General features: G+C 72.7%; 2 protein-coding genes across 2 annotated transcripts; one reads left to right on the forward strand and one right to left on the reverse strand.

Annotated features, from left to right (window-relative positions):
• Window positions 1-104: 104 nt before the first annotated feature.
• Window positions 105-9,656, reverse strand: ATG9B (autophagy related 9B). The gene is made up of 14 exons (XM_071805491.1): window positions 9,525-9,656; window positions 6,873-6,987; window positions 6,462-6,679; window positions 6,218-6,388; window positions 6,005-6,146; window positions 5,180-5,928; window positions 4,917-5,070; window positions 4,670-4,849; window positions 3,685-3,924; window positions 1,923-2,125; window positions 939-1,041; window positions 683-773; window positions 410-542; window positions 105-236 (listed from the first exon to the last, which is right to left on the reverse strand). Exons 2-13 carry the CDS (start codon window positions 6,936-6,938, stop codon window positions 427-429), a joined length of 2,433 nt encoding a protein of 810 aa, XP_071661592.1. The 5' UTR covers window positions 6,939-6,987; window positions 9,525-9,656; the 3' UTR covers window positions 105-236; window positions 410-426.
• Window positions 9,657-10,016: 360 nt separating this feature from the next.
• On the forward strand, window positions 10,017-14,592 carry ABCB8 (ATP binding cassette subfamily B member 8). Its single transcript, XM_065831364.2, has 16 exons — window positions 10,017-10,140; window positions 10,683-10,968; window positions 11,071-11,226; window positions 11,302-11,396; window positions 11,475-11,580; window positions 11,654-11,815; window positions 11,908-11,993; window positions 12,060-12,157; window positions 12,255-12,360; window positions 12,461-12,494; window positions 12,583-12,719; window positions 12,826-12,920; window positions 13,215-13,348; window positions 13,440-13,587; window positions 14,121-14,371; window positions 14,451-14,592. The coding sequence occupies exons 1-16, from the start codon at window positions 10,046-10,048 to the stop codon at window positions 14,529-14,531; spliced, it is 2,070 nt and encodes a 689-aa protein (XP_065687436.1). The 5' UTR covers window positions 10,017-10,045; the 3' UTR covers window positions 14,532-14,592.
• The last annotated feature ends 400 nt before the right edge of the window (window positions 14,593-14,992 follow it).

The following is a 14,992-nucleotide window of genomic DNA, read 5'->3' on the forward strand; positions in this document are numbered from 1 at the left end:
GATGGCACCAGCCTGGGCCGGGGCACTCCCCCATACACATAGCACCTGGTGGGCTGGCTGTCCCCACCGTGGCGGGGACACGGGTAAGGCCACATGCCCAGGCAGGGCCAGCTGGGCCCCCCCGGCCCCGGGCAGCACGGCGGGCAGCGGCCAGGCCCCCAGCCCCAGCCAGCGCTCCCAGCAGCTCTGCCAGCACCATGTCCGGCAGCACCGGCAGCTCTTGGCACACCCAGGACCTGCGGAGGAAACGGGTCCGTCAGGAGGGACCCAGCACCGGGGACACCAGCGCTGGGGAACCCAGCAGCGGGAACCCAGCACTGGGGAGACCAGCTGGACACCACAGGGCCCCCAGCCCTGGTGCTCACCGACCCCCCCATGCCGGGGCTGCCCGGCCAGGCCGTGCCCTCACCCTCAGGGCCACGCCGGCTACGTCGTCGTCTGCGCTTCCTCCTCCTCCTCCTCCTCGTCTTCCTCCTCTTCCTCGGCCCAGCCGCCCAGCGGCATCTCCCGGTGCTGAGCCTGCGAGGCCCTGGCAGCCGAGCCTGCAGCACAGGGCGGTCAGAGCTGCCCCCCGGGGTCCTGGTCCTCAGGACCCCCAGCTGCCCCGACCCGGGCTCAGCCCCATGGGGACGGGGTCCAGCGTGTGCCACCGGTCCCCCGGGCCCCTTGGCACGGTGCTCACCTGTGGTCACAGATGGCGGCTTTGATGCCCCTGCGGCCGCCCACGTCCCCACGGCCTGGGGTCCCGGGCCCTGCTGCTGCTGCTGGTGGAGCTGGGGGGCGGGAGGGTGCTCAGAGCCCCCAGCACAGTGCTCAGAGCCTCCCAGAGGTGCTCAGAGCCCCCCCAGCAGAGCCCCCGTCGCGGTGCTCGGAGCCCCCGCCATGCCCCGCTGGCTCCCCGGTTGCGGGAGGGGTCCCGGTGCGGGGGACACACGCACCTCGTGCAGGTAGATGGCGTGCAGGCTCATCTCCGCCGACGCCACCTCGCCCAGCAGCGCCGAGCGGCTCAGGCTGCGCAGCCGCGACTCGCTCAGGGACGCGCTGCGGGCAGCGCCGGTGAGCGCCGGCGGCACGGGGCCGCACAGCACCCCCACCGCGGCACGCCCGCCGCGACCCCCGCTCACCCCCCGCGCCATGACACCCCCACCGCGGCACGCCCGCCGCGACCCCCGCTCACCCCCCCCGCCATGACACCCCCACCGCGGCACGCCCGCCGGGACCCCCGCTCACCCCCCCCGCCATGACACCCCCACCGCGGCACGCCCGCCGCGAACCCCGCTCACCCCCCCCGCCATGACACCCCCACCGCGGCACGGCCGCCGTGACCCCCGCTCACCCCCCCCGCCATGACACCCCCACCGCGGCACGGCCGCCGTGACCCCCGCTCACCCCCCCCGCCATGACACCCCCACCGCGGCACGGCCGCCGTGACCCCCGCTCACCCCCCCCGCCATGACACCCCCACCGCGGCACGCCCGCCGGGACCCCCGCTCACCCCCTCCCTGCCATGACACCCCCGCCGCGGCACGGCCGCCGGGACCCCCGCTCAACCCCCCGCCATGACACCCCCACCGCGCCACAACAGGGCCCCACCACAAAACCCCCTCCCTGCCACACCATCCCCGTCACGACACGACAGCTCCTCCCTTGAAACCCCCTCCCCACCATGACCTCCCCGCCACAACACCCCCACCACGACACCCCCTCCACACAACACCCTCCCCCAACATGATACACCCCCCCGTGACAACCCCCCAGCCATGACACCCCACCGCCACAACACCCCCACCTCGACACCCCCTCCCCGACACAACGCCCCCGTGATGACACGACAGCCCCTCCCTCCAGACCCCTCCCCACCATGGCCCCCTCCCCACCACGACACCCCCTCCCCACGCCCCCAGCAGCCCCCATTTCGGGACCTCTCCTCGGGACGCGGGCGCTCGCCGGGGCTGTCGCCGGGGGGCCCGCGGCCGCGGCCGGGCAGGGGGGACGCCAGGGACGCCAGGACGCTGGCGGCAGCGCTGGCGGTGCTGCAGGGCTGGCCCACGCGCCGCTCCCGGCCCACCAGCCCGCTGGCCGACAGCACCGGCCGCGCCAGGACGCTGGCCAGGAGCGCATCGGGCTGCGGGGACAGCGTCAGGCGCCGGCGGGACCCCGCACCCCAAACCCACCGCACCCCAAACCCACCATCACCTGCCAGACCCGCCCCCGCACCCCAAACCCACCGCACCCCAAACCCACCATCACCCCAAACCCACCATCACCTGCCAGACCCGCCCCCGCACCCCAAACCCACCGCACCCCAAACCCACCATCACCCCAAACCCACCATCACCTGCCAGACCCGCCCCCGCACCCCAAACCCACCGCACCCCAAACCCATCATCACCCCAAACCCACCATCACCTGCCAGACCCGCCCCCGCACCCCAAACCCACCGCACCCCAAACCCACCATCACCCCAAACCCACCATCACCTGCCAGACCCGTCCCCGCACCCCAAACCCACCGCACCCCAAACCCACCATCACCCCAAACCCACCATCACCTGCCAGACCCGCCCCCGCACCCCAAACCCACCGCACCCCAAACCCACCATCACCCCAAACCCACCATCACCTGCCAGACCCGCCCCCGCACCCCAAACCCACCGCACCCCAAACCCATCATCACCCCAAACCCACCATCACCTGCCAGACCCGCCCCGGCACCCCAAACCCACCGCACCCCAAACCCACCATCACCCCAAACCCACCATCACCTGCCAGACCCGTCCCCGCACCCCAAACCCACCGCACCCCAAACCCACCATCACCCCAAACCCACCATCACCTGCCAGACCCACCCCTGCACCCCAAACCCACCGCACCCCAAACCCACCATCACCCCAAACCCACCATCACCTGCCAGACCCGCCCCGGCACCCCAAACCCACCGCACCCCAAACCCACCATCACCCCAAACCCACCATCACCTGCCAGACCCGCTCCCGCACCCCAAACCCACTGCCTCTGGCAGACCCGCCCCTGCACCCCAAACCCACTGCTGGCTGGAACCCTCCGCACCCCAAATCCCATCGCCCCTGGCCAGACTCGCCCCTGCACCCCAAACCACCCGTCCCCCAGCTAGACCCACCCCCACACCCCAAACCCACTGTCCCCCGATCAAACCCACCCCTGCATCACAAATCCCATTGCCCCCTGGCCAGACCCACCCCCGCACCCCAAACCCCATCACCTCCACCAGACTTGCCCCCACATCCCAAACCCCCTGTTCCCTGACAGACTCACGCCCGCACCCTAAACCCACCACCCCCACATCCCAACCCCCCCGTCCCCCAGCCAGACTCACCCTTGCACCCCAAACCCACCGTCCCCCAGTCAGATCCACCCCCGCACCCCAAACCCACTGTCCCCCAGCCAAACCCACCCTTGCACCCCAAATCACATCACCCAGCCAGAACAATCCCTGCACCCCAGAACCCATCACCCCCGGCCAGACCCACTCCTGCACCCCAAACCCACCGTCTCCAGCCGGACCCACTCCTGCACCCCAAACCCATCGCCCCCAGCCATACCCACCCCTGCACCACTAACCCATCGCCCCCAGCCATACCCACCCCTGCACCACTAACCCACCGTCCCCGTCCAGCCCCGCAGCCAGAGCCGCGGCCCCGCTCACCGCCGAGTCGTCGGAGAGCAGCGAGGCGCCCAGCGGCCCGTCGGGCAGCACGGTGGGCACGGGCCCCGCGGCGGCCGCGTCGCGCTGCACGCGCTGCTGCAGGCGGCTCAGGAACAGCTCGCTGGGCCGCGGCGGCTGCCAGCGCGGGTGCGCCAGCGCGAACCGCATCAGCGACAGCTCCGTCTTCCCGTTCTCCGCTTGCTGGTACAGCGAGGCCTCCGTCTGCCCGGCCGACAGCCACTGCGGGGCGGGGGTCAGCGGGACGGGTGCCACCGAGCCGGGAACCCCCACCCTGGGACCCCCCACACCCAGACATCCCCCAGCTGCGGGGCAGGGGGTCAGCGGGCCAGGCCAGGAAGCCACCGAGCCAGGAACCCCCACCCTGGGACCCCCCCCACCCTGGGACCCCCCACCCCCGGACATCCCCCCATCTGCAGGGCAGGAGTTGGGGGGCTGTGCCTGGGAACCACCAAACCAGGACCCCCTGCTCCAGGACCCCCCCACCTCTGGGACCCCAACCCCAGGACCCCCAACTCCGGACATCCCCCATCTGCAGGGCAGGGGTTAGGGGGCTGTGCCTGGGAACCCCCAAGCGAGGAACCCCCCGCCCTGGGATCCCCATACTCTGGGACTCCCTCACCCTGGGACCTCACCCCAGGACTCCCCCAGACCCCCACCCCGGTACCGCCTCCCACCCTGTGACCCCCACCCCAGGACCCAACCCCCAGACATCCCGTCTGCTTGGCCAACAGCCACTGCGGGGCAGGAGGGGAATGGGGCAGCTCGCAGGAACCCTGCACCCCAGGACCCCCCCCCAGGACATTCCCCATCCCAGGACCCCCATCCTGGGACCTCCACTCCCACACACCCCCCATCTGCTTGGCCAACAGCCACTGCAGCGCAGGGGGTGAGTGGAGCCGTGCCTGGGACCCTCCCACCACCAGACCCCCACCCTGGGACCCCTGTTCCCCTCAGGACCCCCCACCTGGGGGTTGCCGTGGTTGCGGACGTCGAGCTGGGCGAAGGAGCAGATGTCGCCCACCCCCACCACCTCCACGGTGAAGTTGCGGAAGAAGTCGACGATGTCCAGGGCGCGGGCGGGGAGCGCGAAGATGAGGATGAGGGGGGTGAGGATGGGGCTCAGCAGCTCCTCCAGGATGAAGACCTGCGGGTGACGGGGGTCTCAGGGGTGTCCCGCGGGGGTCCCGCCGCCCACCGCTGCCCGCACTCACCGCCTTGTACTGGAAGAGCTGGGCCATCTCGCTGCGCGTCTCGGCGCGGCTGGCGTTGCCGGGCCAGTGGTCGGGCATGTAGTGCACGTGGGCCAGGACGCGCTGCAGCAGCTGCTCCGGGCACCACACCGTGTGCTCGTCGGGGATGAACGACCTGCGGGCGGGGGGCACGTGTCCCACCTCCCACCCACCTGCCCACCCCCGCGCCCGCCTCCCCTGGCACGGCACAGCACGGCCCGGCACAGCCCGGCACATGAACCTACCTGGCCAGCGTGACCAGCAGCCCCAGCAGCGTGATGGCCGTGAGGATGTGCTGCACCGTCAGCACGTCCTCATCGTAGACGGTCAGCACGATGAGCACGGCCAGGATGGAGCCGGCGAAGAAGCCGACGTTCTTGGCCAGCACGGTGAGCAGCGGGCTGGTGAAGGAGTTCATGTACTTGGTGGCCGGCTTGTAGCCGCGGCTCAGCCGCGCCTGCAGCTCGTGGTTGAGCTCGTTGAAGTGGCGCAGGTAGTGGCGGCCGTAGAGCGACCAGCGGCGGGCGCCCAGGCTGCCCGGCTCCCGCTTGATCACCTCGGCGTAGCTGAAGAAGGCGTAGAGCAGCTGCCAGACCAGCACGCAGGGGCACAGCAGCAGGTTGGCCACCCCCAGCAGCACCATGGTGCGCGCCAGGCGCCGCGCCAGCTCCCGCCGCGCGCCCGCGCGCTTGCACTGCGGCCGCAGGCTCCACTTGTTCTGGAACAGGGAGCCGGGGCCCCAGAACAGCAGCAGCTCCAGGTTGTACTTGAGGCCCTGGGTGAGGAAGACGACGGGGCCCAGCAGCGGCAGGCGGAAGCGCACGGGCAGCAGCGACTTGTTGACCATGGCCACCGTGTAGTTCTTGAAGCGCAGGATGCGGTGGTAGATGTCCAGCTCCGTCAGCTCCCGCTTGTGCACGCACATCTGCTGCCGGCGCTGCAGCGCGATCAGCCGCGCCTGCACCTCCTGCCAGCTGTAGTTGCACAGCTCCTCCTGCGCCACAACGCGCCGATCAGCGCCGGCACGGCTCGGCACGGCACGCCCGGCACCGCCACCCCCAGCCCCTCACCGCGGGGATGTCGAGGGCTTGGATGTAGAAGGAGCGGATCTCCCAGAAGCCCAGCAGGCTGCACAGCACCTTCACCAGCCGGTACAGCCAGAACGCGGCCGCCATCACCAGCAGGAAGATGATCCAGCCGCTGGCGCGGATCCTGGCGGGGGGACGCGTGTCAGGCAGCGCTGGGACCCCGCAGGGCCGCGCCGGGGCTGCCGGCCCCCTCACCTCTGTGCGCACTGCGCGGCGGGCAGCACGGCGTCGGGCAGCGTCACCTTGCCGCGGTCGGCGGCCGCCGCGCCGGCCTGGCTGTGGTTGAGCGGCCGGTTGGCAAAGAGGACGTCGTAGTCCACGCAGCACAGCAGGAACGTGGTGAAGGTGACGACGAACAGGAACTGCCTGGGGGCGGGGGGCTCAGTGCGGCCCCTTGCCCCGCAGCACGGCGGGGGACAGGGGTCCCACCGGTACTCACACCAGCTCAAAGACGTCGGAGAGCATCATGCAGGCGAAGCCGTTCTTCTGGTGGAAGTGGTAGATGTTGGGGGGTGTTAAGGATCGTGCGCCCGCAGTGCCGGCCCCCCGCCCCCCCCGCAGTGCGCCGCGGGCAGCGCTGGGCGCCCGCCAGGCAGGGGCCCCGCAAGGATATCTTGGTGAAGAAATTATCCAGGTTCTTGATGTGGTGCCAGGAGTCTGGCGGGGAAAGAAAAACAGCGGGGGCTGAGCCAGGGCTGTGGCACGGCCCAGCCAGCCCCCCGCGCCCCTCCGCGGCGCCCCGCCCTGCTCTGCCGAGCCCCACGGGGGCCACAGCCCCCAGACCCCGCTGGTGCCCCCCAGGGCAGCGCCTGCCCCGCAGCCCGGCCCCCGGGGTGCTGCCCCCCGGCACCTTGCAGCCCCTCGGTGACGTGCAGCAGCAGCTCCTCCTCGCCGGGGGGGGACTCCTCCTCGCCATCCTCCAGCCGCTGGTACTCGCCCTGCGCCGCCATCGCCCGCCGGGACGCCTGCCAGGGCCACCCGTCGGCACCCGCCACGGCCCCCGGCAGCGCGGGCCCGGGGGGACGGAGCCCCCGGCAGCCCCATGGGGTGCGGGGCGGGCAGGCAGGGCGAGCGGGCGAGCGGGCGAGCGGGTGAGCTGGCTGCCCCGCGGCAGCAGCCGGAAATGCCGGCGAGGTCACACCGCACCGCCTGCGTGCCCCAAATTCGGGCGGCCTGAGCTGGCCTCCCGCACCGCAGCCGCACGCCCAGCCCTGCCCGCCGGCCGCTCACAACAGCACCGGCTGTGCCCCCGCGCAGGGACACGGCCCCGGAGAGACCCCAGCCTGCCCCACACAGACCCCTCCACCCACACCTGCCCCTCGGGCCGCGCTGGGCTGCCCCACAACCTGCGTGGAGCGGGGCCCATCCCCATGGACCCCCAGCCCACAGACCCCCATCGCCATGGGCCCCCATCCCCATGGACCCCCATCCCCATGGACCCCCAACCCCATGGACCCCCATCCCACAGACCCCCATCCTCATGGACCCCCAACCCCATGGATCCCCATCCCACAGACCCCCATCCTCATGGACCCCCATCCCACAGACCCCCAACCCCATGGACCCCCATCCCACAGACCCCCATCCTCATGGACCCCCATCCCACAGACCCCCATCCCCATGGACCCCCAACCTCACAGACCCCCATCCCCATGGACCCCCATCCCCATGGATCCCCATCCTCACGGACCCCCATCCTCATGGACCCCATCCCCATGGACCCCCATCCCACGGACCCCCATCCCACAAACCCCCATCCCACAAACCCCCATCCCCATGGACCCCCATCCTCATGGACCCCCATCCCCATGGACCCCCATCCCATAGACCCCTATCCTCACGGACCCCCATCACCACAAACCCCCATCCCACAGACCCACATCCCCGTGGAGCCCCCTCCCCACAGACCCACATCTCCAAGGACCCCCATCCCCAGGGACACCCATCCCCATGGAGCCCCCTCCCCACGGACTCAAATCCCTACAGATCCCCCCCACACTGAGCCCCGTCCCCATGGACCACTCTCCCCAGAGCACTCCCAACCCCTGGCGAGGGGGCGACCCCAGGACCCTTGGGGCAGGATGGGACCTTCAGCCCCTCAGAGAAGCACAAGAGCCCCACATCCCTGGGGCAGGATGGGAACCCTGGATACCCAGGGCGGGACGGGATCCCCCTCCCCTCGCAGCAGGTCAGGACCCCCAGCACCCTGGGCAAGACAGGACCCCAGCCCCTGGGGCAGGATGGGACCCCCCTGTCCAGCGCCCGCTGCCCCCCCCTTTACCGCCACCGGCCGGTGCTCCCGCAGCCCCGCACGTCACCAGTGTCCCCAACCGTGGCCGGTGCCACTGCTGGCCAGGCCGGTGGCCGCAGGTGATGCCGTGCGGCCCCACCCCGCCGCGGCACTGCCGGGCCCTGACTCACGGCACCGGGGCCGCGGGCACCGGGAGCCCCGGGGCGGTGATTCAGCAGGAGGGACGTGGCCGCGGCCGGCAGGGACCCGGCACCGCTGGACACGCTGTCCCCATGCTGACCCCCGGCCTTGTGCAACTCCCCGTTGGGGACAGAGCCACCGTGTCCCCCGGGATCGGGTGTCCCGGCCATTGCCCACTGGGGCGGCCGGCACAGCCCTCCCCCACCTGCCCCGCACCGGGCGGCCAAAAATACCCATGGGGCGCCCAGGGAGCCTGAAAATAGCCCGGGCGGTGTAAACAGCCGAGGGGGCCGAGGGCCAGCGAGGGGACCCCTGTGCCGGGGCAGGGCAGCCCCACAACCCCCGACATGCTGGTCCCCTGAGTGTCACAGCACAGCCCCAGGGGACACGGACACCCATGGGACACACTGTCCCCAAAGGGACACGTGCCTTGGCAAGGGGCCCGGTGACCCCTGCGAGGACACATGTGCCCTGGTGTCCCCACGGAGACACATGTGGCCACACAGGGACCCCCTGAGGGGCACAGATATCTCAGTGGGGACACAGGCACTCCCAGGGGGACACCGGTAACCCCAGGGAGACACAGGTGCCCACACGGGGACACAAGTCAGCGTGTTGGCTCCACGGTGACACACACCCTGTGGTGACACACACCCCAATAGCATCGCGGTGACACACACCCCACAGACACAGCCACCCTGTGGGGACACTCGTGTGGAGCACAGCCATCCCGTGGGGACACTGCCATGGGGACAGCCCCGCACAGACAGACACCGGCACCTCAGTGGCCCCATGGAGACACCTGGACCCCGTGGGCCCACCCACACCCCGTGGGGACAGACACGGGGACAGCCATGGGGACACATCTGCCCCAGGCCAGCCGCAGGAATGGGGGGTCCCGAGCACAGCGTCCCCACAGCAGCAGGGCCAGGGGACCCCGAGGAGCCGGTGACCCCGCACCGGGGCCCGGGACACCGCAGCCGCTCGGGTCCGCGCTGGGGTGGTCGCTCCCGTGTCCCCGTCCCCTGCTGACCCCGCTGTCCCCTCCCCGCTGTCCCCATCCCGGCTCACCTCTGGGTCGGTCCCAGGGGCCGGTGTCCCCGGTGCCGGGCTGTCACCTGGCCCCGCACCCGCCCCGGCCCCGGCCCCTTGTCCCGCCGCCGGACATGGCCGCAGCGGCACCGGCACCGGGCCGGGCGGGGCCGCGGGGAGCGGGGCCGGTGCGGCTCCCGGTGCGCGCCCGGGGCACTGAATCCGGCGCAGGGCCCGAGTTCCCGGAGCGGGGCCCGGGGAGCAACGAGAGCCCTGGGGTACTGGAGGGGGCTCCGGGGACGGACGGGGGTGCGGGACCCGGGTGGGGGAGTCGGGTTGCGGGTCCTTCTGGGTCCCGGCTCGGGTCGGGTCGGGTCGGGGCCGGCGCAGGGCCCGGGCCGCGGTGCTGGAGCTCCGCCCGCTGCAGCCGGGGCCGCCCCCGCCCGCCCCCCGCCCGCCCCGTTCCCCGTGCCCGCCCCCCGCCCGCCCCGTTCCCCGTGCCCGCCCCCCAGCCCGCCCCGTTCCCCGTGCCCGCCCCGTTCCCGGTGCCCGGTGCCGCCATGCTGCTGCCGCTGCTGCTGCGGGCGCTCAGTCCCCGGGCCGGGCTCCGCTCGGTCCCCCCGGCGCTGCGGCCGCCCCTCGGCCCGGGGCGCAGGTACCGCGGACGGCGCGGGAACCCCAACTCCTGCGCCCCTGGAGTATGGGAGCCCCGACTCCTCGTTCCCCCGGAGGGACGGGGGGACCCGCGGTCCTGGGTCCCTTGTGGGGGGTGGGAACTCCCCTACTCCTGGGGGACTGGCGGTGCGGTGTGGGGAGCCCGGAACTTGGAAACCCCGGGGGCGCGGTGGAGGGTGCGGGGGCGCCGGGGCTCCCGGGGGGTGCAGGGGTGCGGGGACAGCGCGGGGCAGCGGGGCTGGGGTGGGAGCGGGAGCCGTGGGGTCCCAGCCGCTGGTACGGGGGTTGGGGGGCCGGGGGAGAGCAGAGGGATCTGGGTGCTGGCACTCAGTCCGGGGAGAGCCCGAGAACAGGGACACCGGGAACACCACGTGGGGACAGGCAGGGGTGTCCCCTGCCCCGGGACAGCCCAGGGTGGCACGGGGAGGCTGGCTGTGCCTGCGGGGGACAGACCCTGGTGGGTATTACAGCGTCCCGGCGCTGGCCCCGGTTTGGGCGCCCTGCACTCACCCCTCTCCCCAGTTTCAGGTATGGGGGGGGACGCCTGGGGCTCACCAGTGCCCCTCCCCGGCCGGCCGGCCCTGCACCGCCAGCCCGGTACTGCCTGCTCCTGGCCGGCCCGGCCGCGGGCTGTGTGGCACTTGGCTTGCTGGGCACAGCCGCACGCTGCCAGGAGGCCGCTGTCCCTGCTGTCCCCATCCCCGCTGTCCCCGAGCCCGCGCAGCCCCGGCCGGAGCCCACCTTCGACTGGCCGGCGTTCTGGACCTTCCTGCGGCCCCAGCTCCTGGTGCTCTCGGCAGCCGTGGTGGTGAGCGGGGCTGGGAGCGTGGTCGCCGTCCCCCTGGTCCCCGCTGTCCCCCTGGTCCCCGCCGTCCCTGTGCCACCGCGCTGACGCCCGCTGTCCCCGCAGCTGGCGCTGGGCGCAGCGCTGCTCAACGTCCGTATCCCGGTGCTGCTGGGCCAGCTGGTGAACGTGGTGGCCCGCTGCGCCCGCGGCCCCGTCACCGGATACTTGCAGGAGGTCCGGCGCCCGGCGCTGCGCCTGCTCACCGTCTACTGCCTGCAGGTGGGTGCCGGCACCCCACGCCGGGTGGGGGTCCCGGGACTCTCCCCTCCGCGCTCCTGACCCGTCCCCTCGCAGGGGCTGCTGACCTTCGGGTACATCGCGCTGCTGGCGCGCGTCGGGGAGCAGGTGGCGGGCAACATGCGCAAGGCGCTCTTCACCAACCTGCTCCGGTAAAACATCCCCGGGGGCTGTGGGGACGGGGTGGGGATGGGCGTGGGGGTCCCCAGCCCAGCACCGCTCCCCGGCAGGCAGGACGTGGCGTTCTTCGACGCCAACCGGACGGGGCAGCTGGTGAACCGGCTGACGGCTGACATCCAGGAGTTCAAGTCCTCCTTCAAGCTGGTCATCTCCCAGGTGAGCCCTGCAGCTGGCGGCGCCGGGACCCCCGGGCCCCCGCAGTCCCCAGCACCCACCACTGCCCCCCCAGGGCCTGCGCAGCAGCACCCAGACCGCCGGCTGCTTCGTCTCGCTCTACCTGCTGTCGCCCAAGCTGACTGGGCTGCTGCTCGTGGCGCTGCCGGCGCTGGTGGCCGCCGGGGCTCTCATCGGCGCTGCACTGCGCAGCCTCTCCCGCCGGGCGCAGGAGCAGGTAACCCCGCTCACCCCCCCGGGCCCCGCCACCCCCCGGGGCCAGCACGGGGGTGTCCCGCACCGGCCCCCTCTCTGTCCCTCTCCCCGCAGGTGGCCAAGGCCACCGTGGTGGCCGACGAGGTGCTGGGCAACGTACGGACGGTGCGCGCCTTCGCCATGGAGGACCGGCAGGCGGGGTGAGGGGGTGGGAGCTCTTGCCCGGCGGGGCGGCGGGGCCGGGGTGCCAGCCCGCCCTGCCGCAGGCTGTTCTGTGCCGAGGTGGACCGCGCCGGCTGGCTGAGCGAGCGGCTGGGGCTCGGCATCGCCGCCTTCCAGGGGCTCTCCAACCTGGCGCTCAATGGTGAGTGGTGCCGTGGGGTGGGACCTGAGCGTGCTGTGGGGCAGGACCCCACAATAGTGGGGTGCCCTGGGTCCCAACCTCAATCCTGCACCCACAGGCATCGTCCTGGGGACCATCTTCGTGGGCGGCTCCCTGATGGCTGGGGACGAGCTCTCGCCAGGTGACCTCATGTCCTTCCTGGTGGCCTCGCAGACGGTGCAAAGGTCAGCGCGGGGCCTGGCACGGCGCCCCCCAGCACCCCACATCCCCGGCACCCCGGCGTGCTGCGGCCTGAGCTCAGCCTCTCCCCTTCTGCACCGGCAGGTCCTTGGCCAACATCTCCATCCTGCTGGGGCAGGTAGGTGGGTTGGGGGCTCCTGCTGCTCCCCAGGGTGGGGGCACAGGGTTTGGAGAGCCTGGGGGTGCTCCTGCCGCTGTCCCCGCAGGTGGTGCGGGGTCTGAGCGCCGGCGCCCGTGTGTTCGAGCTGCTGACGCTGGAGCCCAGCGTGGCGCTGCGGGGCGGGGGCTCCATCCCCAGCCACTCCCTGCTCGGCCGCATCTGCTTCCACCGCGTCTCCTTCAGGTGAGCTGCCCCGGCCCCCCACCCGCCCCCCGCCTGGCCCCCCAAGCCACCCTGTGGGCTGGGGGCTGGCACGGTGCCCCACAGCCCCCCGCTCCTCTCCCCGCAGCTACCCCACCCGCCCCGGCTACCTGGTCCTGCGGGACTTCAGCCTCACGCTGCCCCCCTGCAAGACTGTGGCCATTGTGGGACCATCCGGGGGAGGTACCGGTCCCTCGGGACCCCCAGCCCTCCCCGTGCCCAGGGCAGGGACACCCCGAGCGGTGTGTCCCACCGGGGGTGGCAGCAGCCAGCCCGGCTGCCCTGGGCACCCAGCGCTGCCCGCACCGGTCCCTGGGCGCACCCTCCCGCACCCCAGTCCACGGCCCAGAGAGCCCAGGGGGTGCCAGGGACTGGGAACCGGCCTCTGTGCCTCCTGCCCGCCCAACAGCTCCCCGTGGTGCTGGGGGCCGGTGTGGGGTCTGGTGGTGCCGCGGGGCTGAGGGCTCCCCCCGGCAGGGAAGTCGACGGTGGCGGCGCTGCTGGAGCGGTTCTACGAGCCCACGCAGGGCACCATCACCCTGGACGGCCGCGACATCTCCTCCCTGGACCCCTCGTGGCTGCGAGGGCAGGTCATCGGCTTCATCAGCCAGGTGGGGGCTGCTGTGGGGCACTGGGCAGCTGCGGGGTGCACGCCCCTGGCCCCGTCCAGGCTCGGCGCTGAGTGGCCGGACGCTGCCGCAGGAGCCGGTGCTCTTCGGCACAACCATCATGGAGAACATCCGCTTCGGGAAGCCGGGAGCCTCTGACGCCGAGGTGTACGCCGCGGCCCAGCTTGCCAACGCTGACGGCTTCATCCGCAGCTTCCCCGAGGGCTACGACACCGTCGTGGGTAGGTGCCGGGCTGTGTGCCACGGCGGGGGCACGGCCAGGTGGGCATGCACCCCCGAACCAGCCCAGCGCCCCACGGGACAGGGAGATGGGTGCAACCCCAGCCGAGGCAGCACGAGTGCCCCTGCGGACGCCGGCTGCCGATCACCGCCGGCACGAGGCTGTGCCAGAGGGAGCAGTGGCTGTGCCAGCTCCCCCCAGGAACCACGCGGTTGGCAGTGGCGTTCCTGGGGTGTTCCCTGGCTCTGGCGTTCCTGGGGGGGTTCCCTGGCTCTGGCGTTCCCAGGGGTTCCCTGGCTCTGGCATTACTGGGGGGTTCCGTGGCTCTGGCGTTCCCAGGGGGTCCCTGGCTCTGGTGTTCCTGGGGGGGTCCATGGTTCTGGTGTTCCCGGGGTGTCCCTGGCTCTGGTGTGGGGGGCGGTGTGGGAACATAGCTGTGCCCCTCCACTCCTGCCCTTGGCGGGGGGTCTGTCTCTGTCTGGGGGTCTCCCTGGGCTGGGGCAGCCCCAGCATCGCTGCCATGGTCCCGGTCAGGCGAGCGTGGCACGGCGCTCTCGGGGGGCCAGAAGCAGCGCATCGCCATCGCCCGGGCCCTGCTGAAGGACCCCGCCATCCTCATCCTGGACGAGGCCACCAGCGCGCTGGACGCCCAGTCGGAGAAGGTGGTGCAGGAGGCGCTGGACCGCGCGGCCGCGGGCCGCACCGTGCTGCTCATCGCCCACCGCCTCAGCACCATCCGCGGGGCCGACCTCATCGTGGTGCTGGCGCAGGGCCGGGTGGCCGAGGTGAGCGGCGCCGGGGGGCGGGCGGGGTGGGCAGGGGCTGGGCGGTGACGGGGGTGACACCGTCTCTGCCATCCCACAGGCAGGGACGCATGAGGAGCTGCTGCGGCGGGGGGGTCTCTACGCCGAGCTCATCCGCCGGCAGACCAAGGACCAGTCCTGAGCGAGGGGCAGACCCAGGGGGTGCCCTGTGCTGCTCCCCAATAAACCGGGGCTGGAAGGCGGCTGTGGGGGTTCTGCTGTGTGCTGGGGGGGCCAAGCCGGTCCCTGGGATGAGGGGACCCTGTGTTACCCCTGGAGGGGAGGACCAACCCCTGCATCACCTCTTAGGGTGGGGGAACTGTTGAGTGACCCCAGGGTGCGAGACCCCTGCATCGTCCCCCGAGTGGGACCCCAGTGTCACCCTCTGGCATACAGGACCGTCACTCCTTGGGCTGGGGGTCTGCTGGGCCGCCTGCCGAACCCCCGGGGCTCTCTGCCCCGAGCCCCAACCCCGGCGCCGCCGCTGCCCCGGGCGGGGTCTCGGGCCGGCCCGGCTCTGCAGCCGCGGGTGCGGGGCCCAGCGCAGCCCTGGGGTCCCGCAGCCCCGGCCGGGTGGGGGCGGCGGCGGGTGGAGCCGCGGGA

The sequence above is a fragment of the Patagioenas fasciata genome, chromosome 2 (genome assembly GCF_037038585.1).
Source record: "Patagioenas fasciata isolate bPatFas1 chromosome 2, bPatFas1.hap1, whole genome shotgun sequence".
Taxonomy (NCBI): Eukaryota; Metazoa; Chordata; class Aves; order Columbiformes; family Columbidae; genus Patagioenas; species Patagioenas fasciata.